The 15,921-nt window shown below is 55.0% G+C and overlaps 2 protein-coding genes across 3 annotated transcripts in view; one reads left to right on the plus strand and one right to left on the minus strand.

Annotated features, from left to right (window-relative positions):
• Positions 1-15,921, plus strand: part of VSTM2L (V-set and transmembrane domain containing 2 like) — a 37,508-nt gene that overhangs the window by 19,749 nt on the left and 1,838 nt on the right. For both annotated transcript variants that reach the window (XM_060617407.3, XM_060617410.3), the window contains 2 exons: positions 5,309-5,478; positions 6,799-6,849. In XM_060617407.3, coding sequence (XP_060473390.3) covers positions 5,309-5,478; positions 6,799-6,849 — 221 coding nt within the window. The remainder of the gene's footprint in view (positions 1-5,308; positions 5,479-6,798; positions 6,850-15,921) is intronic.
• TTI1 (TELO2 interacting protein 1) overlaps positions 3,475-15,921 on the minus strand; it is an 83,384-nt gene continuing 70,937 nt past the window's right edge. Inside the window, exon 8 of the mRNA XM_060617377.3 lies at positions 3,475-4,151. Within this exon, the coding sequence (XP_060473360.2) occupies positions 3,728-4,151 (424 nt within the window). The 3' untranslated portion in view covers positions 3,475-3,727. The remainder of the gene's footprint in view (positions 4,152-15,921) is intronic.

Here is a 15,921-nt window from a genome sequence, read left to right on the forward strand (position 1 = left end):
CCTGGGACCAGAGTCACTATGGGGGAGGAGGTGGTGGCTGCACCCACAGATGACTCACCCGGTTCTATGAGTTCTGGGAGCCAGATTTCTATCCATCCTTCCACCCAAAGCCCATCCCCACTCCTGGCTCAGGACCACCTGCCCCACCTGTGGATGTGGGGGGTGGGGGGTGGGTAGGGAGCATAACACCTCCTCTGGGAAGATTCCCCTGATTGCCTCAGGCTGGCTGAAATGCCTCCCCAGCCTGTCCCGCAGAACCCATTTTAGACTACTTTTTTTTTTAAGTTTAATTATTTTTTTTTTTTTTGAGAGAGAGAGAACAAGCAGGGGAGGGACAGAGAGAGAGGGAGAGAGAGAATCCCAAGCAGGCTCCGCACTGTCAGTTTAAAGCTCAACGTGAGGCTCTGCCTCATGAGTCGTGAGATCATGACCTGAGCCGAAATCAAGAGTCAGATGCTTAATGGACTGAGCCACCCAGGTGCCCCTAGACTGTTACTTTTTAAGAAAGACCTCTGCAACCAAAGAGAATTTCCATACTCTGGGAAGAACATGGCCTTGGAAATCAGGCCTGGGTTCCAATCCAGGCTCCACTGTGTGGCCACCCGCCAGGACATCCCACACACATGACAGCTGAGCACCGGGAATGTGGCTCGTCTAAATTGAGATGTATTGTAATCGTGTAAAGTACATGCTGGCTTGCCCAAGACTTAGCACAAGAATGAATGTAAAAGATTAATAATTTCTATGATATGTTGAAATAACTTTTTTGCTATCTTGGGTTAAATAAAATACATGATTAAAATTAATTTCATCTGTTCAAAAAAAAATTTTTTTTTTTTAACTTTTCAAATGTGGCTCCTAGAAAATTAAAAATTCTGTACCTGTCTCAGCACCAGGGCATGCGCTGTTTCTGCTGGACAGCGCCCTCTAGAGGACCATTACTGGGATGGGGGAGGGGACTGCTGGCCGCGCTGCGGGGTCTTCCCCCAAGACTGTTTGGGGGTGAGGGGGCCTGGTCAAGGACTCAGGGCCTGACCTTCCTGTCCCCTGGCTGCTGTGTAACCCCAGGCCAGACACCACTCTCTCTGAGCCTTGCTTCCTGGATCAGTACAAAGAGCTGGTGGGCTGGGATTGGGCTTTCAGTCAGTCTGGGGGGTGGGCGGGGCCTGTGGGCAGGGGAGGCTGAGCGAGCGTGGATGGAGGTCTGCCCTCCCCATGGAGTCCCCGCCCAAGGAGAGCCCATCTCTGCCCTTCCTGCCAATGAGACCCCCACGAACCATCTCTCCTCTGTCGGCCAGAATGCTTCCTGCGCTCACGCACGTCTAGGCGGAGGAGAAGTGTGGTGGCGGAGTCCCACAGGCCGGGGTTCGAGGCTGGCTCTACCCTTCCCAGTCTGTGATCCTAGCAGCTGTGGACCCCCTTTCCCCACGTGCAGGAGGGAAAGGGGCCAGTACGTCTGCTTCCTGTGGCTCAGCAGTGGCACCTGCAGGAGGTCACATCTGTGTCCTCTCACTGTCTCTTAGCCAGCCGGGTCCCACTGCTGGCTGCTTTGGATCCACCCCTCCTCCTTCCCAGCTTGCAAAGAATACTGCGTGTGGGTCAAGGCAAACTCCAGCTGTCCCAGGACAAGGGGCCAGGGGCTCCCTGAGGTTACCTCTCAGCCCCTCCTCACGGCTCAGGGCCACGATGGCCCCCTTCAGTCCTGCTTGAGCTGGCAGGTTGTCATCAGGGGAGGTGAGGAGGGCTGGGCCTGGCCCAGGATTCTCAGGATGGGGACCGCTTGGCTCTGGACCCTGCTCTGCCATTACCCAGTCTTGCATTCACTCAAGAAGTATTTACTGGGGCACCTGGGTGGCTCAGTCAGTTAAGCGTCTGACTTCGGCTCAGGTCATGATCTCACGGCTCGTGAGTTCAAGCCCCACGTCGGGCTCTGTGCTGACAGCTCAGAGCCTGGAGCCTGCTTCGAATTCTGTGTTTCCCTCTCTCTCTGCCCCTCCCCTGCTCATGCTCTCTCTCTCTTTCTAAAATAAATAAATATTAAAAAAAAAAAAAAAGTATTTACTGAGGGGCACCTGAGTGGTTCAGTCAGTTAGGCATCCGACTTCAGCTCGGGTCATGATCTCGTGGTTCATGGGTTCGAGCCCTACATCAGGCTCTGTGTAGACAGCTCAGAGCCTGGAGCCTGCCTTGGATTCTGTGTGTGTGTGTGTGTGTGTGTGTGTCTCTCTCTCTGCCCCTCCCCCATCCAAAAAATAAATAAGCATTTTTAATTTTTTTTAACGTTTATTTATTTTTGAGACAGAGAGAGACAAAGCATGAACCAGGGAGGGTCAGAGAGAGGGAGACACAGAATCTGAAGCAGGCTCCAGTCTCTGAGCTGTCAGCACAGAGCCCGACGCGGGGCTCAAACTCACGGACCGCGAGATCATGACCTGAGCCGAAGTCGGCCGCTTAACTGACTGAGCCACCCAGGCGCCCCTAAATAAGCATTTTTTAAAAAGTATTTATTGAGCACCTACTATGTGCCAGGCACTGTTCTAGAAGCCGGGGATATATCCGTGGACGAGACAGGCACGGTGCTCACCTCCAGGGGAAGCAGACAATAAACATAAAATAAATGTATTAGCTGGGCTGTCCAATACAGTAGCCATTACCTACAAGTGGCTATTTACGTTTAAATTTAAATGAGTTAAAATGAAATAAAATGTAAAATTCAGTTCCTCGTTCGCACTAGCCACATTTCAAGTGCTGGTGGTTTCTGGGTTAGCTCAGCTATAGCACATTTTCTTCACTGCGGAAAGTCTGTCAGAAGGCACCGATCATGTGTTGGAAGGAGGAGTGATTTGAAGCACCGGGTTGGGGCGGGAGACGCAATTTAAATGAGGTGGTCAGGGTTGAGGAGAGCAGAGTCCTGGAGCAGAGGAGCTTGGGAGCTCTGTGGGAGTCTACAGGCAGAGGGAATACCAAATGCAAAGGTCCTGAGGTAGGATCTCAACTGGAATGTTCAGAGAACAGCAAGGAGGCCATTGTGCCGGGAACGGAATGAGCAGGGGCCAAGCAGAAGCTGGCACCCGAGGGGACGGGCCCAAACACGGAAGGCCTGGTCTTTCACAGTAAAGCCTGCGGCTCTTGCCCTCAGTGAGGAGACACCGTGGAAAAGTTTTGAGGAAAGAACGAACCGGGATTGGTTTGTGTTTTGCCAAGATAACCGTGGCTGACAAGTTGAAAATAATTGTCGGGGAGGATGGGGTGGCCACAGGGGCCGAGCCTGGTTTTGTCTCCTGTCCAGTGGGAATAAGGACAGTCCCAATGCACGTGAAGACACCTCACAACTCACTGGGCACGTGCACAGTAATTCAAATACTCATTCTTTTTTTTTTTTTAATATATATATGTATTTTTTTAAGTTTATTTAAAAAAATTTTTTTTAAATGTTTATTTATTTTTGAGAGAGCACAAGCAGGGGAGGGGCAGAGAAAGAGAGGGAGACACAGAATCTGAAGTGGGGCTCCAGGCTCTGAGCTGACAGCGCAGAGCCTCCCGCGGGGCTCGAACCCACGAACCGTGAGCTCAAGACCTGAGACAAAATCAAGAGTCAGACGCTTAACTGAGTGAGCCACCCAGGCGCCTCCCCGAAAACTCGTTCTTATTAAACAGGCTTTGTTTATGGAACAGCGGCCAGTCCCTCCCAAACTTCACAGAATGTGGGAAACCTCCAGGAAGCATCTCACAAACCTTTGACCTTGGGGATCAGGGACCTTGAAGACTTTATCTGAGCCCAGGTCCTGGAGTCAAGCTCCACATGGACACCCTGCGTGGAGGGCAGACAAGGCAGGGGCTTCCTGGCGGAGGTGTTCGTCAGTCCTGATGCTCCCAAAGCCCTTGGCATCTTGGGGAGGGGCAGGAGGCACGTGACCCTGAGCAGGACCCCCACCTCCCAGCCCAGGGCGCCCTCTTCCTCCTGCCCCAAGCTGCACAGGGAAGGGGACATACAGGAGGGACCACTGGGTGGTGGCACATCGCCTCCGGGGAGGGGAGTACCCGGCAGGCTGCAGCAGCCAGGTGGGCACCAGGTGGGAGGACTGACGGACACACATTCCCCGGGTGACCTGCTTGTTGCCAGGCGTCTTTCCAGGGCGAGATGATCTCTCCTGAGAAGAGGAAAGAATTCTAATTACATCTCAGGACAATATTCGTTTGGAGAGAGGAGAGACAGAACATATGGTGGGGAGGGGCACGGGCCACATTAAATGGGCATTTGTTTTCTCGTTTACCTCGCGGCCTGTTGGGGGTGGCGGGGGGGCAGGGCTCCTGCTGGGTCGGGAGAGCTGCCTGCCCTGGGATTTTCACGGGGAGCTGGGCCTTGGGAAGCACAGGAGGTAGGTGCGGCTCCCACCGCACCCTGGGGGCCGTCAGAGGATGGAAAATGTCCAACCCATTCAGGACGCGCAGAGCGCCCGCCAGGTGCTGGGAGCGGCGTAACCGGTGGGGGCTCCACATCCCTGTTCTCCAGGAGCTCGGCACGCAGTGCCTGCCGTGGACACATATGTGACTGTGACCGCGTGGGCAGGAGGTTGGGGTGAGGTGGGATCCTACCCCGGGTGGTCAAGGAAGGCCGCTCTGAAGGGACCAAGTTTGAGCTTTGAGTGACTTGAAGGAGCCAGTTGGGCAGAGAGACCAAGGATAGAGCATTCCAGGCATTGGGGACAGTCAGGGCAAAAGTGAGGGGAGAGTGAGGCACGCTCAGAGGACAGAGAGGAGACCGGGGGAGGGCGAGCCCTAAACCCCACCCTGGTGGGTTCTATCTTAGTGTGGTGGGGAGCCAGGTGGGTTCTAAGCAGGGGTTTGGCTAGGTCTGACTTGGTTTTACAAGACCGTGGTGCTGGGGTTGCGAATAACCCGGGAGGGAGACTGGCGGGGGTGACTAGAAAACTCTGGAAGAATTAACAAAAACGGCAGCTTCCTCCCAGGCCTCCTTGCTCATGTCTTCTAACCCGGCCCTTCTCTGATCCCTCACCTGGGTGGGCGTCCCGTGACCTCCACGGACTCCGGGATAGAGACCCAGCTGGTGTGGGGCATTCAGGGCCCTGGACCCGCCCCTTCATCCCCGCGTCCTGCCAGCTGCTGTTGCACACCCCTTGCCCAGCCTCAGTGAGCTCCTCCAGGGGCCCCACGTGAAGCCAGGCCGTTGGCGCTCGCCGCCCGTCTGCTCCCAGTCTTGCCACCTCTCCCTGACCCGCCAGCCCTGTGCTCGCTGGCCCTGCTCTTTCCAGGGCCCCAGCCACCCCTCCCCACTTTCTCCACACAGCCCTGTTCACAGAGACGCCGCACGACATGACTGCACGGACGGGCGAGGACGTGGAGATGGCCTGCTCCTTCCGCGGCAGCGGCTCCCCCTCCTACTCGCTGGAGATCCAGTGGTGGTACGTGCGGAGCCACAGGGACTGGACCGACAAGCAGGCGTGGGCCTCGAACCAGGTACCGCCCCTGGGGTGACACCTGAGCTAGGCTGGGCGAACCCTGGCCCCGGGGGGTAGAGCAGGAGGCAGACCGAGGCTGAGCACGGGGGAAGGCCGCCGCAAGAAGGCCCCTCCAAAGAGCAGGGTCCCTCCCTTCAGTGTACAGGCGGGGAAACTGAGGCCAGAGGTTACAGGGCAAGGCGGGCAACCCGGTCCCTGCGCACGCACTCACCGGAGCAGACGCTGTGGGTGCCCTTGCACGCACCTGCCACCAGCCCTCCAACTCTGCCTGAGAGCTTTCTCTGGGCGACAGAGCCTGCTGGCCAGCGAGGCAGTCCAGCGATGACTGACGGAGCCGGAGGACGCATCCCCCAGCTACCTGGCCCGCAGCTGGGGTAACTGCAGAGCCCTGCGTTCTGTCCCTGAGGTGCCCGGCGAGAGTGGGTTCCGGCTGCCCACAGGGGTGCCGGGGGCGCACTACTGACTTCCTCCCCTTTGTGGTCTCACCCACCCACTCCCCTACCGATCCAGTTCCCTGGGATCCCCTCCCAGGTGGACTTACTGCCCTTGAATCTTTGTCTCAAGGTCGGCTTCTGGGGGAACCCGACCTAAGACGCTTCCATTCTTACGGCTGGGTCAAGGCAAATAATATACAAGCACGTGCCTATCTGCCCACCCATTCGACATACGAACACGTAAATGTTTACGGACCTGCATGTGCACACACGGGCGTGCGCGCACATTCTCGCGTGTTCGTGAAATAGCCTCTAACATGTTCACAAATACGTATCGAACTCTGTGTCAACTCTTCAACGCTTCCAGCCTGCCTCACAGGGCTCAGAGGTCTCGGTGCAGGGGTGGGGTGGGGGGCGGGGGGTCAGAGGAAGCTCCTGGCCACAGATTTGCAGGTATTTGCGATTGGAAGCATCTGGGGTCAGCCTGCAGGGAATAGTATGTGGGCAGGACTCTGACAGGATCTGCCACAAACACACGACCCGGGGTGTGATACACCTGAAAATGCAAACACATCCACAGACAGAGACACAAGTGGAGAGACAGATATTCCAACAGACATATCAGGCAGGCTGACCCACCCCTCAGATCCCTAAATCCCCACATATCTAAATGCACAGCACGGTTTAACAGACCCCCTCTTTATCTTCCTTGGCTCTGACTCACCCCCACCCCGAGGCAGCACAGAGCTGAGGGATGCCCAGCTCCAGAGCCTAGAGTGTCACTTGCCCTGTAGGTACAATCTTAGCTATTGTCCCCTGCTTCTGCCCCATGACGCTAATGCCTTGTCTCTGCTCTCTCCGCCCCTCCCGCTCCCTCCCCACAGCTAAAAGCATCTCAGCAGGAAGACACAGGGAAGGACGCCACCAAAATAAGTGTGAGTTTTGGTAATGACTTCTTGCAAGGGCTCTAATGGAGGACACAGCTGTAATTTAAAAAAAAAAAAAAGAAAGAAAGAAAGGGTCCAGTTCAGCTGGGAGCTTGGGCTTGAAGATGGAGGAGAAGAAAAAAAAGAAAGGGGGAAAAAATGGCCTCGTTCTGTTTTTTAAAAGACGCGGATCTTTCAAGTTCATTGAATGACAGGCACAAAAAATGACAGGGGGAGAGAAGATGCATTCTGTCCTGTCGGGGCCAAGGCTGTGTGCATCCTGGATACTTTGTGTCTGTCTCAGCAGCATTTTTTATTTGGGGAACCAACAGGGTCTAATGAGACTAAGCTGGCTTTTTTCAGCCCATCATGACTGTGATGGCATGTCATGGTCACTTGGGTCAGCCTGGTTCCCAGGGGTGAGGTGGGGCAGGGGGAACTACAGCCGAAAGATTTCAAGACTGGCCGTGCCTTCTTTTTTTTTTTTTTTTTTTTTTAATTTTTTTTTTTTAATGTTTATTTATTTTTGAGACAGAGAGAGACAGAGCATGAACGGGGGAGGGTCAGAGAGAGGGAGACACAGAATCTGAAACAGGCTCCAGGCTCTGAGCTGTCAGCCCAGAGCCCGACGCAGGGCTCGAACTCACGAACCACGAGATCGTGACCTGAGCCGAAGTCGGACGCTCAACCGACTGAGCCACCCAGGCGCCCCGTGGCCGTGCCTTCTTATGCATGGACTCATTTTATCAGTGCTACAACTCCGTAGGGAATGGCCGAGCATTTGCCCATTTTCCAGGTAGGATAACTGAGGCTTAGCAGGGTCAAAGATTTGCTGGTGGTCATGACGTGGTTGAGCTGCCTGTCTTCGGGGCTTGAACTCCTTGTCTCCAGACTCTGCTGGGGCCTCATCTGGGGACCCAGGGGCCTCAGGGAGTGACAGTTTTTGTGGAGAAGGGACATCCCCAGCCAGGCCTGGAAGAGGCACGCAGGATTGAGAAAGGAAGGGAAAGAGAAAAGCATGCTGAGGATGGGGACAGGCCTAGGGACATGTGTGACCATGGGGCCTGGCTGGATTGGTACATGGGGCATCAGGTCAGCCTGGCAGAAGACTAGTAAATCCACTAGAAACATTAGAAATGTAGGTGCCCACAAGGGTATAGTGTGTATGTGGGTGGGGGGGGGGGAGTGACCTCCAAATTCACTCTTTTCTATTGATTCTAACACCACTTTTCAAGAGTTTGTGGGGGAGCTCTGTATCCCAAGGTCAATGAGACACAGATGTGCTGAGGAGCCTTGTCCCACAGCAGAAGTCACAGTGTAAAGAGTGGGCACCAGCAGGCATGGGGGGTGCCATGCTGGACATTGAAGATGGCAGAACAGAGGCAGGGAGGCCAGGGAGGAGGGTCCCGCAGCCACTCTGACAAGAGGTGGGCATGTGAGAGAACAAGGGCCTTTAAAGCAACATTTGCACGGTCTGCCCAGGGCCCTTCACAGCTGGGGTCTGGAAATTCAAGCCGCTTCCAGGTTAGGACAGCTCTAGCTCCCCCCTCCACCCGTGCCCCCCACCCTCTCCACAGGCAATGCCCCATTTCTTGCCCAGACACCCACCAGTGAAGCCTGGGCAGGTGGAGACCTGTGTATATGTTACTATACCTGCAACTCTTTCTGCTGTGATTTTGTTTGGGGTTTAAGGAGTGTCTCAGGCAAAGGGAAGAATAATCTAATTGACTTAGAAGATTAGAATTCGTAGCTGCTAGGCCCCACGTGAGGGGAATGCGAAGCTGCTAATTAGTTAAATAAAATAAATGTGCTCAGCGTGATTGTGCAATCACTCCCCACCCCCAGCCCCTGTGATTCCTGTTCCAGCTGGGGCTCCGGGGGTCTGGTTAGGAACCTCACAGAGAGGCAGAGACTACCTCCTTGTACAGACAGCGTCTCACACACGACAGTTCCTAAATACACAGGCACGGAGTTAGCCTACACCTGTGAACAGATGCACATCCTAGTTTCCCGCAGTCCAGAAGGCTCAGACTTGTCTCCATGGCCTTCAAGGCTCCGCTCGACTCACTCTTCTCACCCTCTGTGCTGTCTCATCTTGCTTGACCTGGCTCCCCTTCCCCTCCCAACTCTGGTTGCTTTTCTGCCTTCTCGTTTCTTCCCACCTCCTGGCTTTTGCATGGGCCGGTTCCTCTGCCCAGAAAACTCCTCTCTCTTCCTTCAGAGCTCAGCTCAGGATGCCTCCCTTGACCCTGTGGCTCAGCTGGCACCCCTTTTCCCTGCTGGCCACATTTCCATCTGCAATCACCCATGTGTGTATTTGTTTCATAGCTGTCCCCCCAACACCTGGGGCTGGGACTGTGCCTGCCTGATGAACTTGTTACATTCCCAGAGCCTCGTACAGTGCCTGGTACATAGTAGGTGCCCAATAAATAACTGAATGGTATATACAAACACACACCCAGGCCAACGGTGGTATAAACCCAGACACAGATTTTGGTGCACGGACAGGCCAGTATGATGTGCATCCCTGTCTGTACCTGTACCTGTACATGTACAGGTGACATGAAGGCACAGAGTGGTTCCTGTGGGGCCACGGGGCCTAGAACCCAGGCCCTGTGTCTGGACCAGCCAAATGAGCCAGGCAGGAACTTGGCCCGGTAGCCCTGTGCCTTCTAAAAGTCCTGATTGTGATGGGCAGCTCCTGATTTTTTAAAAAGTTAATTGGTTTTTATTTTTTTTTTAAAGTTTATTTATTTTTGAGAGAAAGAGAGAGAGAACACAAGCTGGAGAGGGGCAGAGAGAGAGAGGGAGACACAGAATCCGAAGCAGGCTCCAGGCTCTGAGCTGTCAGCACGGAGCCCGACGCGGGGCTCGAACTCACAAACTGGGAGGTCATGACCTGAGCCGAAGTCAGACGCTCAACCAACCGGGGCAGCTCCTGATTTTTAACTTTTGGGACCTAATTTGAAAAACACTGTGGGAGCTAAATAGCATCACGTGCTGGCTGGGCAGCGTGGGCACCGTGGGGTCTCAGGCTCTGGGGCAGGAAGTGGCATCAGCTTCCAGGGGCCTGGTGCCGGAGGGCTCGGTGACCTGTTGGGGCTGCCATGGTAACCCCGGGAAGGTTCAGGATCGACTGTGCTGAGGACGCAGTGGGGCCCGCACCTGGCATCCCTGAGCCCTAACACTTTGTATAGTATGAAGTCCTAGAGATTGGCTGTGTGAATGAGTGTGGTTTACTAGATTGAAAACTGCCCATGAATTTGTGGTCATAAGACCCCTATTCCCAGCATGTGGGGGGGGGGGGGGTGGTGGCTGGAGCATGAAAGGGGGCCCAGCTCCTGTGGAGGAGACAGGTGAGGTGACGAAAGAGCTCAGAATCTTGTAGGGAGGCCAGTTATGTAGGAGGACAGGCCTCTGTGAGACAACAGTAATAATAATAAAGCAGCTAACATTTAGAGAGTGCCTGCCATATGCCAGGAACCATGATGAGTGCTTTGCTTCCCATCAATGATCTCATTTCACTTGGGACCTGGGGAAGGACCCCTGGCCTAAACACATCTCCCTTGGTAGCTTGCATATGCTGGGGATTTTACCTTCAGGGCCTCATTTCTGTGGCTCAGGCAAATTCTTGTTCTTATTGGTGGTTTTCAAGTTCTGCAAGTTTTTCTTTTGACCTAACTCAAAGGGGACAGTCCTGAAGAGGCCTCAGGAAGCCACTGCAGCCTGTCTCTGGGGTCTCCATGAAATCTCCATGAAGCGTTGAAAGACACTGGCCTTTGTCAGACCAAGCGGCCGGGTGGGCCAAGCCCCTGCGAAAGCCACCCAGCTGCTCCACAGGTGTGGTGCACATGTGGACACTGGGTGTTTCCGGTGGAGGGCTGGAACAGCTGGAGCAGTGCACGACGTCTGCCTCCTTCCCAAAGAATTAACAGGCCAAGTGGTGGCTCGTGGTTGACTGCGATTTTTATTTTCTGCTCTAGACGTTTCTATCTTAAATTCCTGCAGTGATCCACAATATACATAAGGGCATTAAGTCCTGAGGTTCTCCAGGGAGGCCCGATTCACGTGGAGCCAGAATCACTCCATTCATCTCAGGAATGCCCGAAACATCCGTAGAGCGGTGGGGGCCTCGAAGATGCACGGTCACACACACCCGATCCCTGTCCTCGGGTGCTCCCAGGCCAGTGTGGGAGATGGATGGTAATCCAATCATCACACGTGAGAAAAATAAAATTACAACTGTGACCATCAAAATGAGGACAGCTGCCTGGGAGGGGTCTGAGCCAGTAACAGAGGACTTGGCCTAGTCTGGAGGTTCTGGAGGGCTTCCTGGAGGGGGTGCTATTTGAAGTAAGCACTGAAGTATAGAGGTGTTGATGACTAGGAGCGGGGATCTTGGTTGGGTGTGTAGGTTTGAGGAGTGCAGGAGGCTGGTGTGGCCGAGGGGCAGGTGGGGATGAGACCCCAAGGGGCCTGGGCAAGTACTGCCAGGAGCCATGGATGGAAGGGCCCTGAGTTGGGGACATTGTGTAAAGATCTGTCTGGCTGTCATGGAGAACAGATTAGGAGGGGCCACAGTGGCTTTGGGGAGACCTGGGAGGAGGCTGGGATGATGACCAGATGAGAGAAGCTGGGACCCTGGCCAGTGCAAGGGGGCTGGACTCTGGAGAGAAGGGGAGGGGCCCAGTGATGTTCAGAGCAAAGATCGGTGGGATTCTGGGATTGACTGTGCCAGAGTGCAGAAGGAGCAAAGGCAGTGATGACGTGCGAGGGCCTGGCTGGAGCAGGTGAGGCCTTCTGGGGTCGAGATTCGGAGAGACCGGGATGGATTCTGAACAAGCCAAGGGGCTGACGAAAGCGGCACGGGAGTGGCAGAGCTCAGAGCAGGCCCTGGCGTGGGGTAGGGACCATCTGACGCCCCATCCCCACCCCGGCACCTTCCCGGGGCCACCCTGTCACTCTCAGGCTCAGCCATGAGGCTGCAGGTAGGAGAGGTCTGGCACCATGGACATATATCAGCACCCCAGCCCTGAGGGCCCAGGGGTGCCCCTGCCAGGCCCAGAAAGGCCCGGGCCATGGGTGAGCAGGGAGGAGGCTGAGCCTGGTCATGGCATGGACTCGCCTTGTCTCTTTCAGCATAATTAGGTGCTTAATTGCACTGCTAAGGCCTGTCGATGCTTGTGCTGAGGTGATTATGATTTACAGCCAGGCTGCCGTGCGGGGGTCTCCTCTCCTCCTGGCCTCTCCAGTGTCGCTGGAGGGCTGAGCCATAGGGTTTTCTGCCCAGTTTGTGAATGAGGAAATCCAACAGGCTGCTTCCTCCGCCCCCAAGAAGCTGGAGCAGGATGGTGGACCCCCCTCCCATAAGATATGCCTCTGAGGATGGGCCAGGCTCCCTCAAGACAAGGAAGGCTGGGGACCTAGGGAAGGAGGTAGGAAAGGGTGAAAAGGTAGACCTGTGGTTTACTGGTCACGGGAGGCTCACCAGAGATGTGGTTAAGGCCTGGTCTCTGTCACCAGCTGGATGGCCTTGGGCAAATCACCTTACCTCTCTGAGCCTCAGTTTCCTGACCCATGCAATGGGTATCCTGGCAGGGCCTACATCACGGGGTTATCGCGAGGCTCAAAAATGATGCATGAAGCTTTCAGCACATCGCCTCCTAGTGATCAAGTGCTCTGTAAACACTGGCTGCGAGCCCTACTCTTACTGCTGTTATGGTTTTTATTATTTGCCTTCTCCAGACGGTGCTTAAAAGGGTAGACACCAGGGCCGGAGAGAGCCGTGTCTCATGTGGCACTCTTCCTGAGGTGCGGGGTTCGGTGTGGGGTCTGGGCTCTCGGTGAGCCCGTGCAGCATTGCTGGGGTCTGGCTGCTTCCCAGCTGTGACCCCAGCACCCAGCTCAGAGTGCGTTCTTGCCAAATGTCCACCAAAGGCACGACGAATCCATCCCAAGAGCCTGGGTGCTGGTGGCTTGTTGGGGTCAGACCCGGCCTCCCAGCATCCTGGCAGTGCTCCCGGACTCCCTCCTCCTCTCTGAGAGGCCTCTGTTCTGCTGGCAGAAGGGGCGACAGGGTTGGGGGGGTGGGGCGCAGAGCAGACTGCCTGGGGAGGGCTGGTCCAGGCCTCGCCTCGCGTCTGGGGGCGGGAGGGGTGGGCTGCGGCTGGTGCTCCCTCCCTAGGAGCGGCCGCTCCCAGTGCTTCGCATTATTACTCCATTAGCGCCTTGTAGGGTTGACAAATGAAGGATAATTAATATCCGTGAGGGAAACAGATGTTGAGGTAATTCGCTCCCTGCTGCGCATTTGCAACAGCATCTCCTAACTCGCCTGAGAGCATGGCGGGGCCACGAGGCCTCCCTGTGCCCTTGGTCAGAGGTGATGGAATCAGCAGGGCCGGTGGCCTCCAGCTGGGCCCAGCCTGGAGCTGGGCAGGGGAGGCTGGTCCTCCCTCAGCCCCACACCAAGAGCCTCACCGTCTCGCTACTGGGAGTCCTGCCTGTGGCCCATCTCGTGCCTCCCACTCTACCAGAAGCCCATGTTTTCCTGCTTTGTGGGGGTGACGGCCAGCCAGCCGGAAGGCTCAGAACCAGAGAAGACGGGCCAGGCTCCTTGGCTGTCCACCCAACCACCCCTCCTCTTCCCTCCTGGAGCCTGGGAAGCGCCCCTGTGGCCCTGCCGGTGCTGGGTGACCCCTGATGGGCCTGTCACACCATTTGGAGGGGTAGCATGCATGCATGGAGTCAGGCCTGGGTTTAGTTCCCAGCTCTGCCCTTCGCTGACTCAGTGCCCACAGGAAGCCCCTTTTCTTTTCTGAGCCTTCATTTCACCATCTGTAAGGGGGGTATAGTCATGGGTAACGTGACCTCAAATTAGAAAGCATGATATCTGGGTACCACTTCCCTTGAAGAAAGAAGGACCTAGCGTGAGTCCACTCATTCAACAAATGTTGGTTGTTGCTTACAGAGGACAAGGCCCTGGATGGTCACTAAGATGAACAAAATAAGTATCATCCCTGTCTTCATGGTGTTTATAGTTTGGCCAGGGAAAGAAACCAAAATCAAGTCAACAAATAAATGGTTCTCAAACTGTAATAACTGCTGTGAAGGAAATAAACGGGGGGTTGTGATCGAGGGCGTCTTGGAGGAGGTGCTGTTGAAAATGAACGGGGGTCAAGCAGGTGAAGAGAGGTGGGGGAACAGCATCCAGGCAGAGAGACCAGCATGTGCAAAGGCCGTGATGTCAGAGAGACAGCTTGGCATTTGGAGGAGACGAAGGGGGCCCAGGGGCCCGAGCAGGTCAGTGGGATGAGTGTAAGCCACACGTGCGTGTGCCCAGCACAGGCCCAGGCACGTCTGCAGTGAACGCGCCCCTGCAGAGAGGGCCCTCTTTTGCGTCCCGGCCTCCTCACTGCAAGGGCGGCTGGCGGGGGCCTCCCCGCTCCACGAGCTGGGGCTTGGCAAGAACATGACAGCTGGTTTTCCGTGCCCCCCCACCCCGGGCCCCCACCCCAGGGGAGAGGGACCACTAGGGCTCAGGGCTGGGGCTGCAGGTCTGAAGCCCGCTCAGCTCCCGCCTGGCCTGGCGAGCCTGTAGTGATGCCAGCAGGTGGTGAGGTCAGCGAGAAGGGGCCGGGGACCGCTCTCCCCCGTTCTGTCTAGACAGGGTGGGGCTGCACGGGGCAGGGCAGGCAAGTAAGAAGGGGCCCGGGAAGGATGGGAGCCCCTCCCACCTGTCCTCTCCAGGCCCAGCTCCCCCTACCCTTTTTAACTTCTTAGGGTGAACTGTGGATTCACGGAAAATGGCAGTAATAGATCATAGAGTCCGCTTGCCTTTCACCCAGCTTCCCCAGTGACAACCTTTTCTCTTCTCGTTGGCAAAAATCCTTAGTAGCTCTATATTCGCCGTGGGTTTATTCATAAGAGCTCTAATCTTGGAAACTCCCCACCTGTCCATCAACTGGTGGCTGGATAAACCAATTGTGGTGTGGTCCTGTGATGGAATACTACTCAGCGATGCAAAAGGACAAACTGAGTCTTGCAACAACATGAAGCAGTCTCACTGATACCTTCTTGTGTGGAAGAAGCCACACACGAAAAGAGTTCAAGGACAGACAAAACTAATCAATAGTGACAAAAGTCAGAGTAGGTGGGGGTGAGTATTGATGAGGAAGGACCGCAAGGGTGTGCCCTAGAGGGTTATAAGTGTCCCATGCCTCGCTCTGGGTGGTGGCCACACAGGCATACATGAATTCAATTTCATCAAACTGTATGCACTTTACCGCATACAAGTTATATTTCAATTTTATTTTATTTTATTATTTTTTTTTAACATTTACTCATTTCTTTTTTAATTTTTTTAATGCTTATTTAATTTTGAGAGAGAGAGAGAGAGAGAGAGAGAGAGAGAGAGACAGAGCACGAGTGGGAGAGGGGCAGAGAGAGAGAGGGAGTCAGAGAATCCGAAGCAGGCTCTAGGCTCTGAGCTGAAAGCTCAGATGTGGGGCTTGAACTCCTGAACTGGGAGAGCATGACCTGAGCCAAAGTCGGATGTTCAACCAACTGAGCCACCCAGGTGCCCCACATTTATTCATTTCTGAGAGACAAAGAGACAGAGCATGAGATGGGGAGAGGCAGACAGAGAAGGAGGCACAGAATCCAAAGCAGGTTCCAGGCTCTGGGCTGTCAGCACAGAGCCCGACACGGGGCTCGAACCCATGGACCATGAGATCATGACCTGAGCTGACGTGGGACGCTTAACCGACTGAGCCACCCAGGTGCCCCATATTTCAATTTTAAAATAAAAAATGTTAAACCCAGGGAGCCTGGGTGGCTCAGTCGGTTAAGCGTCCCACGTCAGCTCAGGTCATGATCTCATGGTCCATGGGTTCAAACCCCGCGTCGGGCTCTGTGCTGACAGCCCAGAGCCTGGAACCTGCTTTGGATTCTGTGTCTCTCTCTCTTTGCCCCTGCCCCACTCGCACTCTGTCTCTCTCAAAAATAAATAAACATTAAAAAAAAATTTAGGGGCACCTGGGTGGCTCAGTCGGTTAAGCATCCGACTTTGGCTCAGGTCATGAT

This window comes from Panthera onca, chromosome A3 (genome assembly GCF_046562875.1).
Source record: "Panthera onca isolate mPanOnc1 chromosome A3, mPanOnc1 haplotype 2, whole genome shotgun sequence".
NCBI lineage: Eukaryota > Metazoa > Chordata > Mammalia > Carnivora > Felidae > Panthera > Panthera onca.